The sequence below is a fragment of the Volvox carteri genome (assembly GCF_000143455.1).
Source record: "Volvox carteri f. nagariensis unplaced genomic scaffold VOLCAscaffold_25, whole genome shotgun sequence".
NCBI lineage: Eukaryota > Viridiplantae > Chlorophyta > Chlorophyceae > Chlamydomonadales > Volvocaceae > Volvox > Volvox carteri.
Window position 1 is genome coordinate 443,944 of NW_003307568.1, and position 18,282 is coordinate 462,225.

General features: G+C 56.5%; 1 protein-coding gene across 1 annotated transcript; it reads right to left on the minus strand.

Moving 5' to 3' along the window:
* Positions 1-439: 439 nt before the first annotated feature.
* On the minus strand, positions 440-17,864 carry VOLCADRAFT_92249 (uncharacterized protein; the record flags this gene model as incomplete). Its single annotated transcript, XM_002951723.1, has 27 exons — positions 440-622; positions 1,029-1,286; positions 1,767-1,906; positions 2,501-2,790; positions 3,173-3,213; positions 3,493-3,591; positions 3,906-3,967; positions 4,536-4,680; positions 5,264-5,341; positions 5,863-6,087; positions 6,679-6,907; positions 7,101-7,477; positions 7,736-7,814; positions 8,012-8,084; positions 9,253-9,388; positions 9,745-9,925; positions 10,163-10,394; positions 10,935-11,064; positions 11,952-12,067; positions 12,520-12,682; positions 12,893-13,014; positions 13,389-13,488; positions 13,947-14,676; positions 15,129-15,187; positions 15,357-15,623; positions 16,142-16,315; positions 17,862-17,864. 27 exons carry the CDS (start codon positions 17,862-17,864, stop codon positions 440-442), a joined length of 4,692 nt encoding a protein of 1,563 aa, XP_002951769.1.
* Between the last annotated feature and the right edge of the window lie 418 nt (positions 17,865-18,282).

Sequence of the window (18,282 nt, forward strand, 5' to 3'; positions counted from 1 at the left end):
ACTGCGCTCTTGGAGTTTTTTTTTAGCAACACGATCCTCAGACGACTGACACAACACTAGTTAGAGCGCAAAAACTGGCAAAAAGAGACATGCGGCGATGTTCACACACCCCATATACGTACGCACAAAAGCGGCCTCAATTGAACCTTGAATCGTGGCTGTGCCCTTAGTTGCCTATAGATTTCTCATGCCGTCTTCGTTGCGTTCATCGGCTAGTTACGAAAGAAGAAAGCAAGCACAGCAAAGACTTTCGCACCCGTGCGCGCGAGAGCGCCTCTTATCGCGAAACGGGACCTTCGTTGCCGGAACCACACATTGGCGCCCAGCAGGACTTGTTTGGCCCGGCCTGTGCGCCCTTTCCTGCCCTGATCTACACCTTCACTGCCTTCCCCCACCCGTGGCCTTACTTTCATTCGCTCGTCGCTCGTCACTGACGACGTCAGCGCTCGCGTGGTGGAGGGGGCTTGGAAACGGAGCCCATGTCATGGCCACGAACTAGCGCGCGCGCGATGAGGTGTGCGGCTCTGGTGCGGTGCATGGCAACCACCACATCCGCCGGCCATCCCAGCACCCGGCACAGGAAGGAGGTGTAGGTCTCGTTGGTGATGCGCCGCCAGGTCACCTGGCAGGTAGGTAGGTAGGTAGGTAGGTAGGTAGGTAGGTAGGTAGGTAGGTAGGTAGGTAGGTAGGTAGGTAGGCAGGTAGGTAGGTAGGTAGGTAGGTAGGTAGGTGGGTAGGTAGGTAGGTGGGTAGGTAGGTAGGTAGGTAGGTAGGTAGGCAGGTAGGTTGGTAGGTTGGTAGGTAGGTAGGTAGGTAGGTAGGTAGGTAGGTAGGTAGGTAGGTAGGTAAGTGACCCTTCCAGACTTCACTTAGTCCCAAATCAGGGCACGACTTCGCAGCGCAGACGTCCCGGAGGCATCCCTCCCGTTGCGATGTCTTTCTTGCCAGGTACATGCCTCCCGTCCGCATCCCGCCGCCTCAAAGCCATATCCGGGATATCACGACCCACGATGCTGAGGCACTCTTACCCCAAGCACCCATGCAGTGGCTTTTATACGTTGCCGCTCCGCCTCCGCCTCCAGATCCACCTGACGCGCTGCGGTGGTAGCTGCGGCGGCGGCGGCCGCGGCGGCGGCCGGTCCTACACCTGTGTTCCTGGCTGCGATAGCACGTGCCGTAGCGGTGATTGCTGTTTTAGACACCGGGGCACTGATGGCCTCTTGGAGGATCGCCAGCTGCTCGGGGTAGCGCTCTAAGTTGCAGTACACCACCAAGAGGTTGAAGACCTGGGGCGGCAAAAGTCAAAAGCCATCAACACCAGCCAGCGGTTTCGAGGCAAAAACTGCAACTCTGCGTGCGTGTCACGATCGTCCGTGGAAGACAGGGTCTGGTTGGGTGGAAAGGTCACGATCGAAAACCACTTCTGCAGTTAAAATTTAACGGTACGGCGCGGGACGCAACCGCGTTGAGTTGTGTACGGGCAAGAACTTTATGAAAGGTATGAAAAGGGGCACTACGGAAGCGAGCAGGGGGATGGAGCAACTGCTTGCAGTGAGCACAAAACATAACGGAGAACTGCCCCGACTTCGAAACCTTCATGCTGCCGTACATCGGAACCCTTCACGGAAGTGTTGTGGAACTAACCCTCCCATCTCACCCGACGGGGTGTCACAACCACATTTCCACCGGGGGTTCAAATGGCCCGAGATAGAGGGACACACAGGGTATGTAGGAGAAAAAGAAACAGCCCTTGCATCCTCACTTACGTCCTGTTTGGGGATTACGTTTGTGCGCATCTGCACCACCTCGGCGCCCGCGATAGCCCGCCGACGCGCCAGCGCCATTTCGTAATCCGCAAGGCCCAGGAAACCGGGGATGGGAGGCCCGCCAAAGATACTGCCCTTGGCTGCGATCACAAATGAAAAAACGCGCGCGCGTGCAGATACGTAAAACGCATTTAGACATACAGACAACTACGCGCACATGGAGAAAGACGCAAACACGACATGCCTGCAGAATGTTCGCTCAAGAAGCTATAGCCAGCAGCAGGGCGGAAGCGGCAGGGGACGGACGTGGCAAGAAGGTTGTGGAGACAGTGACGAATGGCAATGGTGCTGACAAAGAAATGACAGTGATGACGATGGATTCAATCAGTGACGGCGGAAACAGAGAGGTCGGCGAGGATGCACCGAGGACGCGCACCCTCCCTCCTGCCATCACACCCTCCCTTCCCCTCCCTTCCCCTCCCTTCCCCTCCCTTCCCCTCCCTTCCCCTCCCTTCCCCTCCCTTCCCCTCCCTTCCCCTCCCTTCCCCTCCCTTCCCCTCCCTTCCCCTCCCTTCCCCTCCCTTCCCCTCCCTTCCCCTCCCTTCCCCTCCCTTCCCCTCCCTTCCCCTCCCTTCCCCTCCCTTCCCCTCCCTTCCCCTCCCTTCCCCTCCCTTCCCCTCCCTTCCCCTCCCGTCCCCATGCGCGCTCCTCAGTTCCATCTTCCCACCTCTTACCCGTGGGAAGGTCGATGAGCGGAATGGCGTCCACTCCCGAGTCGATATCCGAGCCGCGGTCATTGGGGTCTCGCATCAACTTCTCCAGACTGAACGGCTCCGGGCCATTGTCCGTGTGTGCATGAGTAGAGGAGAAGCTGCCCGTGTGCTTGAACCACTGGTTGGAAAGGACCTCTGGGTGGCCATGCTCCAGAGGGGGTGGCTGGTAGGCCTCTGTCACATCGCGCGGCTCCTCGCCCATAAAGAGGAAGCGCAGGTTATCGGGCTCGGAGATGGGAGTGGCAACGCCGCTGCCGTGGGGTCGAGGCCGTAGGGACTGGAGAGCGGCTTCGGCGGCCCGTAGAGCGTCTTCCAATATCTTTTAGAGGATTGACAGGTTGGATACCGTATAGGAGAGGTTGGATGGGGCGTTTAGTTTAGTGCGTGGGTGGAGTTGTGTGGGTGCGGGTGTGTGGGTGGGGGGGTTACTTGGGTGGGCGTGAAGGTGCGTGGAAAACGGCGGGGTTCGCGGCGTCGACAGCGTTGGGGCGGATAGTGTTTTTCAGGCAGGTCTTCAAGAGCAGAACTAACACGTGCTTTCCAACGCCAATTGCCTCCTGATTGAGCCGACAACATTACTACCGGCGTTTTCGGCTCACCCTGTTCGCATGCATCCACTTCCATGTCTCTTACCGCAGACCTGCGGCCCTGCTTAGCCCTTTCCCCAACTTCACCTGTTTATGTTCCCGGCGGTTCACTCGTTCAGGGTTCACCCAATACCGGTTCCAGGGGTGGCCCCATGTTTCAGCAGATCAGCTAGGCTGGAGGTTTGTGCGAATTCGCTACCTCACGGCCGACTACCTCCAATGCTGCGGCCTTCAGCGCCCTCCCCTTCCCCGCGTTTCTTTTCCTCATCTCTGCCTTTCCCGCTACCTCAACATCTACAAGCAACATCGGATGGGGCACCACTCCGCTCCCGCCCTTGCCCACGTCATCCCCATGTAATCCCCGACCTGCTCGCGGCCCTTGAATGGCCCGTTAGACAGCAGCCGCCTCCGTGCCTCGGCCGCCTCAGCAGCTGCCCTCTCCCGCTCCCTCACATGGGCAGCGTCCTGTGGGGGCACGGAGCAAAACCATCACCATTACACACACCACCACCCTTCTCACCATCCCAACACCAAACGACTACAACGAAGATCCCGAGTTGATATACAGCCCGAGTTTGCCAGCAATCAAAAGGGCCCCGAGGACTGGTGGCATGGACGGCTGATATGGTTGGGAAGTTGGGTTGAGGACGGAGTGGGAGCTGAAAAGGGAAGTGGCATAACCTAGACAACAAAACAAAGGAATACTGCTGACATCTAAGGCAGACTGCCCCGCCGGCAGCGAGTGAGTGAGTCTGCGAGCAGCGTGGCTGGGCCTTTACCTCAGGGGTCGACTGGCCCAAATCATCAGCGGTCTGGGTCGCAGTAGCTGGCCGGCTGGAGACTGTTGTAGAACAGAAGCCCGGCCAGGGTCAGAGCAAAATGAGAAGATGAAGGAAAAGAGAGGAAAAGGAAAAGGACACGGGGGTAGGGGCCGTGGGAGCGGGAGGAGGGTCACAAGTACGATGATCAAAGAAATTGAAGGGGTGAGAAGGACGAAGCCAGCAGTTGTGAGGCAATTTGTTACGGGAGCTAACGTTGGCCGTTTACCTGGGGAGATACATTGGGGATGCGGATGCTCGCCCCTGCATGCGATAGTCCGCCCTGCACTCCTGCCCCCAATCTCCTAAGCCAAATGCCCTAGCCTTCTCCCGCAAAATGCCAAAAACCATGTAAAATGTACGCATCCTAACCCTAATCCCTAGGGCGTCAATTTATATGAAGGCATCCATCTATTATGACCTGCAAATGAACTAATGCATGGAATGATTACATCATGTCACTGAGGCCTAGACTGAGGCCTAAACCGTAAGGCTGTAACCGCATTCCGCGGCGGCAGCTACAACCCGCCCGCCCAAACGCCAGCCTTGCTTAAGTCGCCCCCACCGCCAACCTCCTCAGGCAGCACTCACTCAGATCTGTCCATGAGTCTTCATCCTCGGCTACGTCGGAGCCGTAGTACGGCGCATCGGGCTCATCAAACGGCGTCACACCTTTTGCCAGCTGCATGGACTTCCGTACAGCCGCCTGACGCGTTGCGGCGAACTCCTTGGCCATCTGGAGCGCGAGTTATGGGGGTAGGGAGAGAGACTCGCCAAAGGTTATGTCGGTGGGATCTGTTATTTTTCCTCGAATGGGCGGTTATAGAAGACGTGAGGTGCGGGCAAGGTCGCTACGAATCTACCAGGGCGAGGGCCGCTCCATCCCAGGCTGCGTAAAAGCAGCAGATTTTAGCGGCAAAAGCGGTACCAGCGAAGGTAACAAACGCATCAGCGGCAACAAACGAAGAAACCCTAAGAATTCCATTCGCAGCCCTTATATGTATACCCCTTGCGGCGACTCTGGCGTTCAGGAGGCAAGCAATTAAGCTAATACGATACCAATTCAGAACCTCTTCGCGTCCTCTTTGCCCCTCGCTACCTCTTGCCGCATTTTGTAAATCAACCCCTCATGCAAAAACACCAGTCAGCCCCAAACAACCAACGATTTAGCCGCGTCTGTCTGTTTGTCTGCCTGCCTCTGCCGTCTTGCTCGTTTCTCAGTCCATATGTCGATTAGGTCTGTCTGTCTGTCTCTCTGTCTGTCTCTCTGTCTATCTATCTTTCTGTCTATCTGTATGCCTGCCTGTGCCACCACTGACCTGTAGCCGGTGCACCGCGACCTGGCTCGTCCTCACAGCCCCGGTGTCCCCGGAGGGATGAGGGGCCCGGGGGGAAGCCTGGACGGTAGGGCCAGGGGCAGGGGCACGGGATCCAGCAGAGCGTGGGGAATGCCGGGGGGGTTTTTAGAAGACAAAGCCGCATCGGAGACTCAGCAACTCCTGCATGGGCACTAAAGCCACGAGCTCACTGAAATCCGATGGGGACACCGAAATCTCGAAAGGTTTCGGGATGGGCCCCACACGTCGGTTTTTCAACTTCGGTGGTGTAGGTGGTGTTTCCGACGCAAGTCACGGCAGGGCTTTGAGCACTTGGGGCGAGAGGCACTGGATATGGAAGCAGCCTGGTCGCGGGCAAGTAGGAGCGGTTCATGCTGGCAATACCTACGTATTCTTGTTAGTGACAACTGCCACCACGGTATAGTGGAGGCATGGAGGCCAGGCACGTTTCCTTCCCCTCACAAAACTTTGCATTATATGTCCTCTTTCCTCAATTTACAACACAAGGTTCAAGCCCGTGCGAGCCGCGCATGAAGCCGGCAAGCGACAGCAAGGAGAAGAGTCGTGCACGGCGAACTTACCTGCTCCGCCTTGTTCTTGACATTCCACAAGTCCATTTTCTGGAGCTCGGGCGGCAGCGGTGTCTCATCCGCCCCCCTGCACCTCACCGGCCGGTGCACGGTGGGCATCTCGGCCACCAGCTCCGGCGGCAGCGGGCCCTCGCCCCGGTAGCCGCGCTGCTTGATCTTCTTGCCGGTGGCGGGGACGGGGGCCACGTAGTCGGGGGAGGACATGGCCTCCAGGTCCTGGGGGGCCGGACCAGGGACGGGGTTAGGAAGGGACGGAAGGGGAGGAAGCGAGGGCCACACACAGCACATGCGTGTTGGAGAGGGTTACAGATGAAGCATTAAAGATTTACTGTAATTTTTTAAAGTCTTGATTCTTCGTCTCTTGTGGGGAAACCTCTTTTAACCAGCTAAAATATTATACGAGTACAAATCCCAGAAGTGTTAATTGTAACAATGTAAATTAGACGTAAATCCTCCGGTAAATATGGTAACTACCCGGAAATATTAATCTTCCCAAATATACGATAGAGGTGAACAGCACAATATATATGGGCATAAAATCGATTCCTTAGGGTTTTAGGGTTTTAGCAAAAATAAAGAGGGGAAGGGTAACTGACGGTGGAGGCTGGGAACAATGGAAGCAGCAGGGGGTAACAACACCTAATCACGGTGCACAGCAGTACGGAAGCTGATGAATTGCCGCCGTCATAAACCGCCGACCTCAGCAACCCTGAAAAACGGCTCAAGAGGCTCTCATAAGTCCCAGCTATTCCGCGAACGTAGCACAAATCCCCAAGGCCCCACCTCCACTATCGGCCCCTGTCGCACCTTGGGCAGATATTCTAGCACCTCTCGGTTGACTGCGCCGTGACTGTACGGGTCGTACATTACTGCTGTCGGCATGCCGTCGTCAAGACCAGCGGCGGTGGCGCCCGCATCTGATGGCGCAGAAATCATGCTACCCGCGTGGCTGTGCGAAGCTGAGGCGCCGCCGTCGCCACCGCCGCCACCACAACCGCCGCCGCCGCCGCCAGTCTTCATGCCCGTCATCAGCGGCCTTGCGCAGCAGCCATAGGCGTCCAAGCGCCAACCATATCATGGTTCATGAGCGAGTGAACACGAAAAAAAGGTAAAAACAAGGTAAAAACAAGCTGTGCACCTAGGAGGAAGAGAACCGTAAAAATTCGAACGCCACGTGTAAAACCTTCAGCACTGATGTGACCAGGGCAATATAGGATCTGCTATCTCACCTCAAGCGCACCCAGGTCGTGTACAGGGTGGCATGGCGGGTGGGTCGCATGACCCTCGCGACTGCCGACCACTCTGCCTGCGTGACCCGCTGCACGGGCACCCTCTGCTCACGTAGCTCCGGCCGGGGCTGGGCCGCTGCATTCACAGCGCTGCACGATGCGTGCGCTGTGTCCTTTAGCGGATCAGGGAACACCCAGCCTTCGCGATGCCCAGGGGCAGTGGCGGTGGCCGCTGGCGGCGGAGGCAGCAGCGTCGTCGCCGCTGCAAGGCTGCTTCGCAGCGGCCACGGCTTGGAGCTCTGCTCGCTGACGGCCCAGATCGATGTATCGTAAATTCGTAACTTGTCGTACAAGTATGACGCGTGTTCTATAATGGCCTGCAGCGGTTACGAAGGGTGGGAGAGGGCGCAAGACCGACGGAGAAGTAGGAAGATCGACCCACGACAGCACCTGAGCCCAGCAGCCTCTGCCCCACGTCTCTTTGCCCTCTCCGTTTCCTGCATTGCCGCCGCTTTCAATGCTCCACATTCGCAGTTATCCTTTGCTCTCCCCCCGCCTTTCAGCCGCCGTTGCCTCCTACCTCAACCTTACCCCACCCCACCCCACCCCCGGGCCCTCCCTCGCGCCCCCCTCACCTGCAGCCATGCATCGATCTCCACACTCTTACAACCCAGGCGGGCCATCTGGGGCAGTAGGAGCAACTTGGCGTCCAGCCTGCAGCCCGGCGGGGGGGAGGGGGAGAGAAGAAATGGCGGTGCGGCAGGGGAGTTCGTCAGGAGGTAAAGGGAAGGGGAGGGCGGAGAGAGAACACGGAAAGGCAATGACAGGATTACCAACTACGACAGAAGCGGATAGGGCCGCGACACATCGCTCGTCACTCGCGTGTAATCAGCCAATCTCAGGACGCCCACCTGTCGTACTCTAGCGTCGCGGCGCACTGCAGGTGGTAGATCAGCATGTGCAGCTTGGAGCTGCCGTACATGTCTGTAGGGAGGCATGTACAGGTTGTACGGGAGAAGAAAAAATGTTGGGAGGGCAGCGATGAAAGCCGCGGGAGATCATGACGTCCATGGGGAAGTAGCTGGCAAGCATAGGGGGGCAGGCCGGTCCAGCTGCCACAAGTAGCCGCCTTCCGATAGCATCAAGAAACAGCGTTACAGCGGCATTCATTCTGCGTTTCACTGCAGTAAAAAAACCCACGTTCAGATTTTCTCTTATGCGTCTTTTACGATGCTTACCTATTTCAAACAGGTACGTCCCCTAGGTTACTACACCTTTGGGGGGTAACGCAACCCCAGGAGGTGTATAACACACACACGCGCGCGCGCACATATTCTCTGTAAACCGGTCCCCCTCGATTTCCCGGGAATCCCTTCATTTGGCGTTCATTCCGTTCCCATTCCGTGCTCAATCTGGAGGACTGAGGGGCCTTTTGTTTAGAACATATCGAAGGAGTTCGGCTGAAATGGTCATATTCATCTCTAGAGGCCGTCTAACATCGTCATGCCAGCGTTTGTTTTAAGCGAGAACATGACTGCGCACGATGAAGGAGAGTGTTTTGGAGCACCGCTCAGAAAAACGCGTACAAACGCACGCAGCCTTTGTCCGCATATACATGTAAGGTTTTGCACGACTGAGTCACGCCCTCGCTTTCCCACGTCGTCCACTCGCTCAGCTCAGGATTACATCTCGGGGTAGTCCCTCCCCCTGCCCCCCCCCTAAGTGACTCTCCATCACCATAGCCATCCCGCTTCACATTACGTAACCCCCATCCCTACCCACCTACCCAGAACAGGGCTCCACCCATACCCCCCTCCCCCTCTCAGCTTGATACCTTCTCCCCCTTCTCCCCCCTCGCCCCTCCTTCCCCTCCCCCCGGTCTTCCCCCTCCTCCCCCCTCGCCCCTCCTTCCCCTCCCCCCGGTCTTCCCCCTCTTCCCCCCTCGCCCCTCCTTACCCTCCCCCCGGTCTTCCCCCTCCTCCCCCCTCGCCCCTCCTTACCCTCCCCCTGGTCTTCCCCCTCCTCCCCCCTCGCCCCTCCTTACCCTTCCCCCGGTCTTCCCCCTCCTCCCCCCTCGCCCCTCCTTCCCCTCTCCCCGGTCTTCCCCCCCCTCCCCCCTCCCCCCTCCCCCCCCGCCCCCTTCACCACCCACCCAGTTCAGTGACCGGCATAAGGCCCCTGGCCGCCTCCATGTGTTCCGCATACAGCCGGGGAATGTCCTCCCAGCGGGGAACCACCACGGGGCCGGGGACAAAGGCGCGGGGGAGGCGGAGCTCCTGCTCGGAGATCTGGGCAGGGAACACAGGAGGGGAGCACAGGAGCCAACACAGGAGGGGGCAAGGGCAAGGAGTGCGCGTGTCAATTCTTCTGTAAAGGAGAGTAAATCCACCACGTGATTAAAAATGATTAAAAATGATAAAAATGATAAAAATGATAAAAATGATTAAAAATGATTAAAAATGATTAAAAATGTTGCTTTCCTAGATGTTACAGGTTATGGCAGGGCAATTGAACAAGGGAAGGCATAAGCACAAGTCTGTCAGTAAACCAACTGGAGGTCGCCCTTGCATGACGTACGCCGTTAGGTGCGTGCCCTGCTCGGTACACCCCCCACAAACACCGCACTCGATCCACATCTTCGCACCAACCCGACCATCTGCCGTACACACGTGCTCGCCTTGATGACGGCGGCGGAGTCGCTAAACGTACGCACGCCCCGCCCCGACGCCCTCGCCTCCTGCGCGCCCAGCTCCTGCGCCCGCGTCGAATGAATTGGGTGCTTGAACGGCACGTCGTAAGTTCGCCAACGGTCCTTAGGCGCGAGGCTGAGCACATCGAGTTCCACCAAGGTCACCGGCTTGGGCGCCGTCACTGATGTTGCCATAGCTGCCGCCGCCGGCCGTCCGCTGTTGCCGCCGCCGCTGCCGCCGCCATCCCTGCTACCGCCGTGCCATCTGGCGTTGGATGGCGATGGCGACGGCGTTGCGGGACGCGGTGGGGCACTCAGAATCTCTGTTCCTATCGAGCTTCGTATTTTCCGAAGCAATGACGACGATGCTGACGTTGTGCTTGGGGCGACTGAGGTGGTGGCGGTGGCGGCGGTTGCAGCGGAGGCGGAGCTGGTCGTGGAGGTGAGGCTGCACGTCTGACGTGCCGCGGAGAAGGCGCGGCCGGCAGAGGAGGGCCGGCTACGGGTCGGGCCCCCAGGTCCATCTGGCGGGATGCTGAGCGCGGTGGGGACTAGCGTGAAGAAGTAGCCGGAGGGGACGCGGCGACCACAGCTGGTGCGAAGATCTGCGAGGGAGCGCAATGGCCGGAATGTCCGGAATCCACGCTTTTATGGCTATTGTATATCTTTTTATATAGCTAATCAGTACTTGAACTTTCTGACAGCAACCGCTGGGAAGATTGCAACATTAGATCCAAATCCAGGCGATTTAGGCAAGAAGCATCCAGACGAAACACATAGCATCTGTCTTATGCAGGTGCGAACATTAATAAGATTTGATTGTTACAAACGAAGTCTGAACTTGATGTGTTCAGAGCATTCTTCCGTTGCTACGGAGCGATTGCAAATCGGCGATTGTCCGAGACTCTTCGACCTCCTTCGACACCCCTTCGACGCTCGTTAACCATGGGGCGACGAATGCCGCAGCGGACCGCTGCCTGAGAGGATTTTCTTTTATAAAGATGGATAATAACCTTATCATGTCAATCCATTGGGTAACGCTTTCCAGGCCACTTATCAGGGAATTCCTGGCCTGCTGCATTTTTCAAATCCTTCCGCCCACTTACTGGAATAGTCGTATGTGACGTGGTGGACATACGCCCCACCTCCGCGGCTGCGCAGGTTGCTGATCAGCGGCCGTCTGGCCAGCTCTCCCCAGGTGTTGGGACGGGGCGGGTCGACCAGGTGCGCCTCGCGGTCCTTGTCACTGTTGCGTGGGGCGGTCTCGTTGGCGGCCTAAAAACAGGGAGCAGGGAGCAGGATTGTGAAAAGGGCGCGATGCGAAAGGGGAAAGAAACAGACGAGGAGGAGTATTGGAGGACAGGGGGCGCAATGGGAGGGTAGGAGGCTTTCGGGAGAGACGTAAGGCAGACGTCGCAGCCATTCTCTTGCATCATAAGATAACTCTTCCCTGCAATTTGGTCCCATGACCATACCCCAAGCCAACTTTTTAAGTTGCTGAACTTGTGGCATGCTGGACAAGGATTCAAATCCTATATTCGATATTATATCCCTCAGCGATGTCTCGGTGTTGGGGCACTGGATTGGAATGCACACTCCAGCTGTGGCCCATTATTATTATTATTATTATTATTATTATTATTATTATTATTATTATTATTATTGTTATTATTATTATTATTATTATTATTATTATTATTACTATTATTATTATTATTATTATATTCAGAGATGGAAAAGATTTAGAAATTTTTAAGTTTACGTATACGAGCAGAGGTGTAGTTGGCTACGAGGGAGTTGTTAAAACCTTAACAAATAGCACAGAGGGATGGGGGCCAACAAAGGCAACAGAGCTGTTATGTGCGAAATCCCCCAACAAAGGCATCAGAGCTGTTATGTGCGAAATCTGTCGACGGTGCATTCAGAGTCCATCGACAGATGTCACGGTGCCGGTGAAACAATTGTGATGCTTTGCTCAGAGGTACGACGGCTTGGAAGGAGGAGAGCAGCCTGCCCTGCCTGGCAGCTGCTGAGCAGGTTCATCCTTGACATAATATTCGTGTTCACGCCGCCTCCCCACGCACCTAGCCAGGGGGACCCTCCTTCCCTTTTTCACGGGGGCCCCTTTTCTCTAGGCCCCTTTTCCTTGGCCCTTCCCGCACCTTGGTATCCAAGAGGTCCACTCCGTGCGCGTCGCAGTACTCCACAAGCCCCGAATCGGGCTCGGTGGACTTGGGCCCGCGGAAGCGCATGCGGGTGTTGGCGTACTGGTACTCGCCTGGCATAAATAAGGGGGACGAGAGACGTAAGCATGAACATAACAGAGCGGCGGAGGGAAATGTATCTCAAGGGGGCATTTAGGGTTTCAGGGGTTTTAGGGCCTATAGATAGAATTTGGGACGCAAGAGCACTTAATGGGCTTATCCCACTTATCCCATTACGCTCGTTAGTTAAGCTAATGTCGATTACTCTTCCTCAACTACACAGAAGTAAGGTGGTTACAGGAAATTTCCAAATAAATTATAATTTCTAGTGGTGCAAATCTCGCCTTGAGTGCGAGAGGCCATGGGTTCGAATTCCGGGAGTTGCGTTCTGTCCTTCAAGGAGTCCCCCTTTCCATGGACGCCCTGCACATGTGTTCGGAACTTGTAACTTGAAACTACCTTGCACACTCATGCACCACCATCATCGTCCTCCACAACCTTCCTTCCCGCCAGCCCCTTCCCTCACCGTTGGTCGTGTGCGCCACCACCTGCCTCTGCTCCCAGGGCAATGGCGGCTGCTTTCCTCCCTCCAGCTGCCAGGCCGCCTCAGCGCGCGGAGTAGGCTGCCACGAAACAACGAAGTCAACCAGATGTCGACCCCACTTGCCAAAGTACGTGGACAAACGTACCTATCATGAGGGGAGGTGATGGACCGCAGTCAGCAAAAAAATGAAAGAAACAAGCAAAGCCAGACCGGCCGTAATGCAGAATATTAGCAGCCGGACCAGGCAGCAGCAGATTTATCATGGAACACGCGTCGAACACAGGCACACACATGCAAACGTGCGCGCCCGCACGTTCCCGGCGGCTCGTGGTGCGGGAAAGGGAGGGCCTCGCACCTTGGTCGTCGGGAAGCTACGGTGCTGCATGTACTGGAAAGTGGCCCGTGGGTCGGCGGCCTCCAGGCAGTACAGCGCACCAGCAGGCAGCACAGGCCACAACTCCGGAGGCAAGGCGAACACTGTGGAAGAGGGCAAGGAAACGGGGTGTGATGGCACAGAGACGTCCACGGGTATGCAGTACGCATGTGTGTGTGTGTGTGCGTACGTACATCACACGATGCACGGAGCTGCAAGCTCAGGCTACCGGGGGGAGGCAATGTCAGCTACCCTAACCCTGTCCATCGGCTTGCACCCTAACGGACCGAAGCACCACCAAAAAGCCACCATCATCATGATAGCGGTGCATCAGGGGCTACGGGCCAAGGCCAAAAGTACTGCCTGATACGAGTGCACAGCTGTCGGAATTGGAGCTCAGTGGGCCCCTTGACAGGGCGCGTGTACACGCCTTCTACGGGCCAGGCAGGCAAAGGCAACCCGCATTCTTATCGCTTACCTGAATCCAGTCGGCCAGTCAGCGGGTCGTCGGCGGGGTCCAGCAACATGAAGCAAGCAGCCCGCATCTCGGCCTTGAAGTCCTTCAACGCACGGGCCGACTGCACGCAATTTCGAACCATCAGGACATGAATCGTGAAGCAGGGGCACTTTGGAATGCATGTAGCCGAGCGCGTGCAAAAACATAGGCCGTATGCGCTTCGAAGGAAGGGCAAGGGCGGCGACGAAACACAGAGGCATCGAAAACCCAGTAGGGTGCTGGCACAGCAGACTGGACGCCGTGAGCGGGTACTTTGTACGGCATGAGTGGTGATACAACTGCATGGAGGATTGACAGACAGCAACGACGAACCAACCCTACAGCAGGTTCTCTGAAGAATTTTGTCATCAGTGCCTGGCTGTTATCTTCCAACCCTGGTGAATCCTCCTGCACAATCCATACAGCCACTACTTGTCACGAACTAACGACAAGGAAGCCTCGCAGAAGGGCTCCACCTCTCCCTCTCTTCTCTCTCCCTCATAGGACCTCCCTTTCCTCGAACCCCTTCCTTTCACGTACCCAGGGCAGCAGCGGTGTCACAGCCGATGTGCTGCTTGGGGCAATGACCTTCTGAGTCTGCTGTACCACTGGAATCCGCTGGCTGGAGCCGAACGGCCCGCTCCGCTCCATAACGCCACCCAGGGTGACCGGAAGATGATCTCCCCCAGCACCAATAGCGTCGGTGCTCGTACTCGCCACGCCAGACCCCTCCAACGGCAGTCCGCTCCTATGCGCGCAGGAGCCCTGGCTGGATGAGCCTCCGGCCACCGCGATGGCCGCGGTGCCGCTCACGGGCGCATGCGCCATCCGGCTGGTCGATGCACCCGATGCCACACGCCCACTGTGTTTTCGACTGGTGCAGCCATTCGATGATGCCCCGGTGGCGCTATTGCGACTCGAGCTACGGCCGGGACCGGTTTCCAAAGGACTCCATCCGAGCTCAGTAGCCTTGTAAGGCGATGAGCCGGCCTCCGACGGCGCTCTGCTCGGACCGGCTGGGGTCAGACCTCCTCCGGCGCCTTCTCCACCCTGTCCAGGCCCTTCCGCACGATTGCCCTTCCTGAGCGGCCCTGAGCTGGTCCCAGGGGCGTCAGACGCCGCCGACAGCGCTTTCGGGCTCCTGTAGATGGAGCCTCGGCTACTTCTACGGGCTTCCAGCTCTGGCATTGGGCTGCTCCTGAGAGGTCTGGCACCCATGGTGCTAGATGCATGGCTAGCGGCCAGAGACGACCGATGGCTCTCACGGCGACTGGAGCCGTTACCGGAGCCAGCAGACGGCGGCGGCTGCTCGAGCAGCTGGGAGATCCTGGACCCACGGATGCTTCCATCGATTTGACAGTTGGACAGTGTCGGCGGCGTCGGCGTCCTAACCTTGTGCTGGCCGCTAGCACCACCGCTACTGCCGCCACCACCACCACCGCCGCTACTGCTGCCAATCTCCGGCGGTAGTCGTGTTTGCATTTGCGATGATGCAGCTAGCTTGTAAGTTCCGGACTCGTCCGCATCAGAAGGCAGGTGGGCGCTGTGAGGCGGGGGGCCGAAAGATGAAGTGGTGCTGCGCCGACTGGAACCTGTCCCTAGCGATGGACGGCTTTTGGATTCGCTAGCTCCCGTGCCGGCATCCGACGGCGTTCGGCCGCTGCGGCTGCTCTTTAGGCTACGTCCCGTATCTTCCCCACGGCCGCCACGGCTACTCCCCACCTTCGATTTTGCACCCGCCTCTGCGGTCGAGGAACCCACGCCCTGCCGGGCTGCAGTAGCTGCAGTAGCAACGCGTGCAGCAGTAGCAGTAGCAGCCTCCTCTGGCCGGAGGCTTTCTAGCGATGATGCGGCGCCATCGGGGTCTCCAGTACCTTCCTCTGTGTTAGAAGAAGTACGGTACCTGTGGGCGGATCGGCTGGCTTCAAGCCCCAACAGCGGGAGCGGTACCTTGTGTCGTTGGGGAACCTGCACCAAGACCGCCTCCTCATTGGCACCGCCCTCCACGGCCCCCGCAGCGGCGGCGGTCTGCTGGTTGCTGCTTCCCGCCGTATTTAGCAGGTCCACCAAGAGCTCCGCCACCTTGGTGGGCAGCGCCTCCGGCGCGTCCAATTGCTCCGAAACCAGCCACCCAGATCCAGCCTCCTTACCACACTCGTGACGGAGCTCCTCAACCAGCTGCTGGGTGCTTTGGTTGAAATACGCAAGATAGTATAGCTGCAGACGTGCAGGAAACACAGGTCAGGCAGTTGTTATACACGTAAGAAATGGGAGCTTTTGATGGCGTGGGTAAAAAGCAGTGGGTACCCTTTTCTATTTCAGCAACAGCGCACAAGAGACGGGTTAAGGGAAGCAGTAATTGAACGGCCCGCGCCGAGGCTTCTCTTGCAGCGATGGCAGTGGCGGTTTGCGGGCGGTTTGCGGCAACAGGCGTTCCACGAGTTTCTAGAGACAGGATAAAAAGCGTCAAGGCTAGGACCGTGGTAAGTAGGGGGAAAGGTCTCAAGCGCAGTGATGCACATGAAGGCCAGATGCCTCAGTAGCTTGCCTCGGCGTAAGACACAAGGCTGGGAAGCAAACCGTTCAATAGCAGCAGCACGCATACTTATACAGGGCTAATTTGCACCGCTTTTGGTACTGGGGCCGCCGGAATGGCAGCCTTGGCGCGGCGAAAGGTGGGCCACAGCGCGGAAACGCAAAGGCGCGCCGGTCGGCCCAACCCCCCATGCACCCACCTGCACGCCGCATTCCTTTCGGAGCCGCCGTAAAATAGCCGCGTGCCGGGTCCTGCGAGCTGTGACATAGCCGGTATCGCTGGTGTCCCCTTTGCCACCAGAGCTTATATCATGAGCGTCTGAGACGTGCACGAGCAGTCGGTTGCTGGCCGACCAGCCAATATTTGCCACCTCCTCCAGGGGGTGGAAAAAATCTTGGTGTTTTTGCGCTGCGCCGCCCAGATGTAGTATTTCAGTAATTGCCTCTCTGAATGTTTCGTCGCCCAGCCGCTTAATGTCCTCTACCACAAGGCAGCTGCTAGAGCCCACAAAAGCTGCACGGATGCTAACGCTCGAATGCTTTTTGCGAACGATTGCGTCTGTGACGTTTAGGTTATCGCACAGAATTTTGAAAACATCTCGCCGTCCCTCCGTGCCGTCGAGTAGGAATGCGACGTCTACCAGCTTGGCATCCTCGACGACGACGCGCCCCGTGTCGGACACCTCAGCGCCCCGTCCTGCGGCTAGCTTTTCACTGTATGTAGAGCCTGATTCATTTTCGTTTGCTTCTATAGCGTCTTCGGAAGGTTCGGCTGATGGTGGGCTGCCGCTTTCACCCTGTCCAAAACGCGAACCTGCGCCCATCCTTCCCTTTTTTTATCAGGTACACTTATGTCAATGTATGTCATGTAATCATTGCTTTGCGCTCATTGCTTACATCTAAGGTAGTTCAACCTTTTTCTCCGTACGCATTCGTGGGGAGATAGATGATAGGATGTTAGACATACATCAACCATGATCGACTATGAAGTAGGCGTAGACATGCGCTTCCAAGGGCGTCCTTCGCCAGTGGCGAGGGCACTAGCTTTGCAATAACTTCCGGAGGATCAACCGCTGCTTGTGGCTACTTCAATTTATTCAAATGATACTAGGTAGCATAAACACGATACACTGGTAATCTAACCTCAAGGCGCGTATAATCTTTGGGATGCGCGCACGGCAGCTAGTCGGTAGGATTCAACAAGGTTAGTGTTTTTTTCCTCCATACTGGCAGACACGCAGCAAGGCAAAGAAATTCGTTATCAAAAACAGACCGATAAAACACGTAATCAGGCTTTTTGGCTTAGAAGGAGCTATTTCATGGCTCCTGATGGGCCAAGCCGGCTCCCATTTTTAACCTCAAGAACGAGGACATAAACATTGTGGTCGACATACTAACTCCTTATCCATTCCATAATATGTATACAAGGCAACGGTGCTTGGCCAAAAAATGCTGTTTGGAATGTTGTTCACGATTTAATGCACGCACGGCAACCGTGAGCTTGAAACTATTACGTAGCTACATGGTTTAAACTGCCGAAGCCAAAACAGGTAGCAGCATGGCGTTGCTACTGTCCGAGGAACATTTACTGGGCCTTGTAACGTGTTTTCCAAGCTGTTTAACACTGCTACAAGAAGGTCATTCAGCAAGGTCGGGTCCGTAGAAGGTTAGCGCTGCTTCCTCGAGTGATACCCCGTAGCGAGTAGCCTCGTGTAGAGGTAGGTAAATCAAGGTGATTTACCTATTCATGGCATTAAATGCATCAGCACTTTTTACTTAAAATGGAAATTCGCAAATTTCTGCACATGTAGACAGATGAGTGAACCTGTTTCAGCGGGAACGTAACTAGCTACACCTGCGCTCGAAGGTGGCGAACGTAGCTAGTAACAGTGACGTAGACGAGATAGGTACCATGCTCACCATAGCGAATCCAACTCGCTGGCGGCCGAGCCACGATGCTAGGGCTAAATCGATATTACAACTTCCCGCATCAGATACCGCAGTTTCGGAGCTTCTGCATATGGCCAACCATTTATGATAGTTGCTGCCCGGCTTTTACGGACGGGCCCCCGCATTTGAACTTGCAACTCGTAACTTTAATCGCTTTCATCAAATCAGCTGCAATGGCCTTGTTATGCTCTGCTGAAAACCTATAAATTTCTGCGTTCGACAATCCAATTCCTATGTAAAATATCGCCTAAAACTCCATTCGGGGGTTTGGGAGTTTATGGCATGCGCATCACCAGCTGGTAACGTCGAAAATGCAGCTGTCCTGAAGCCGCCTTCCGTGCTAGATTAAGCGTCGCAGCTGGCTCGCCCGTCGTCGACCTGCGGCAAGTAA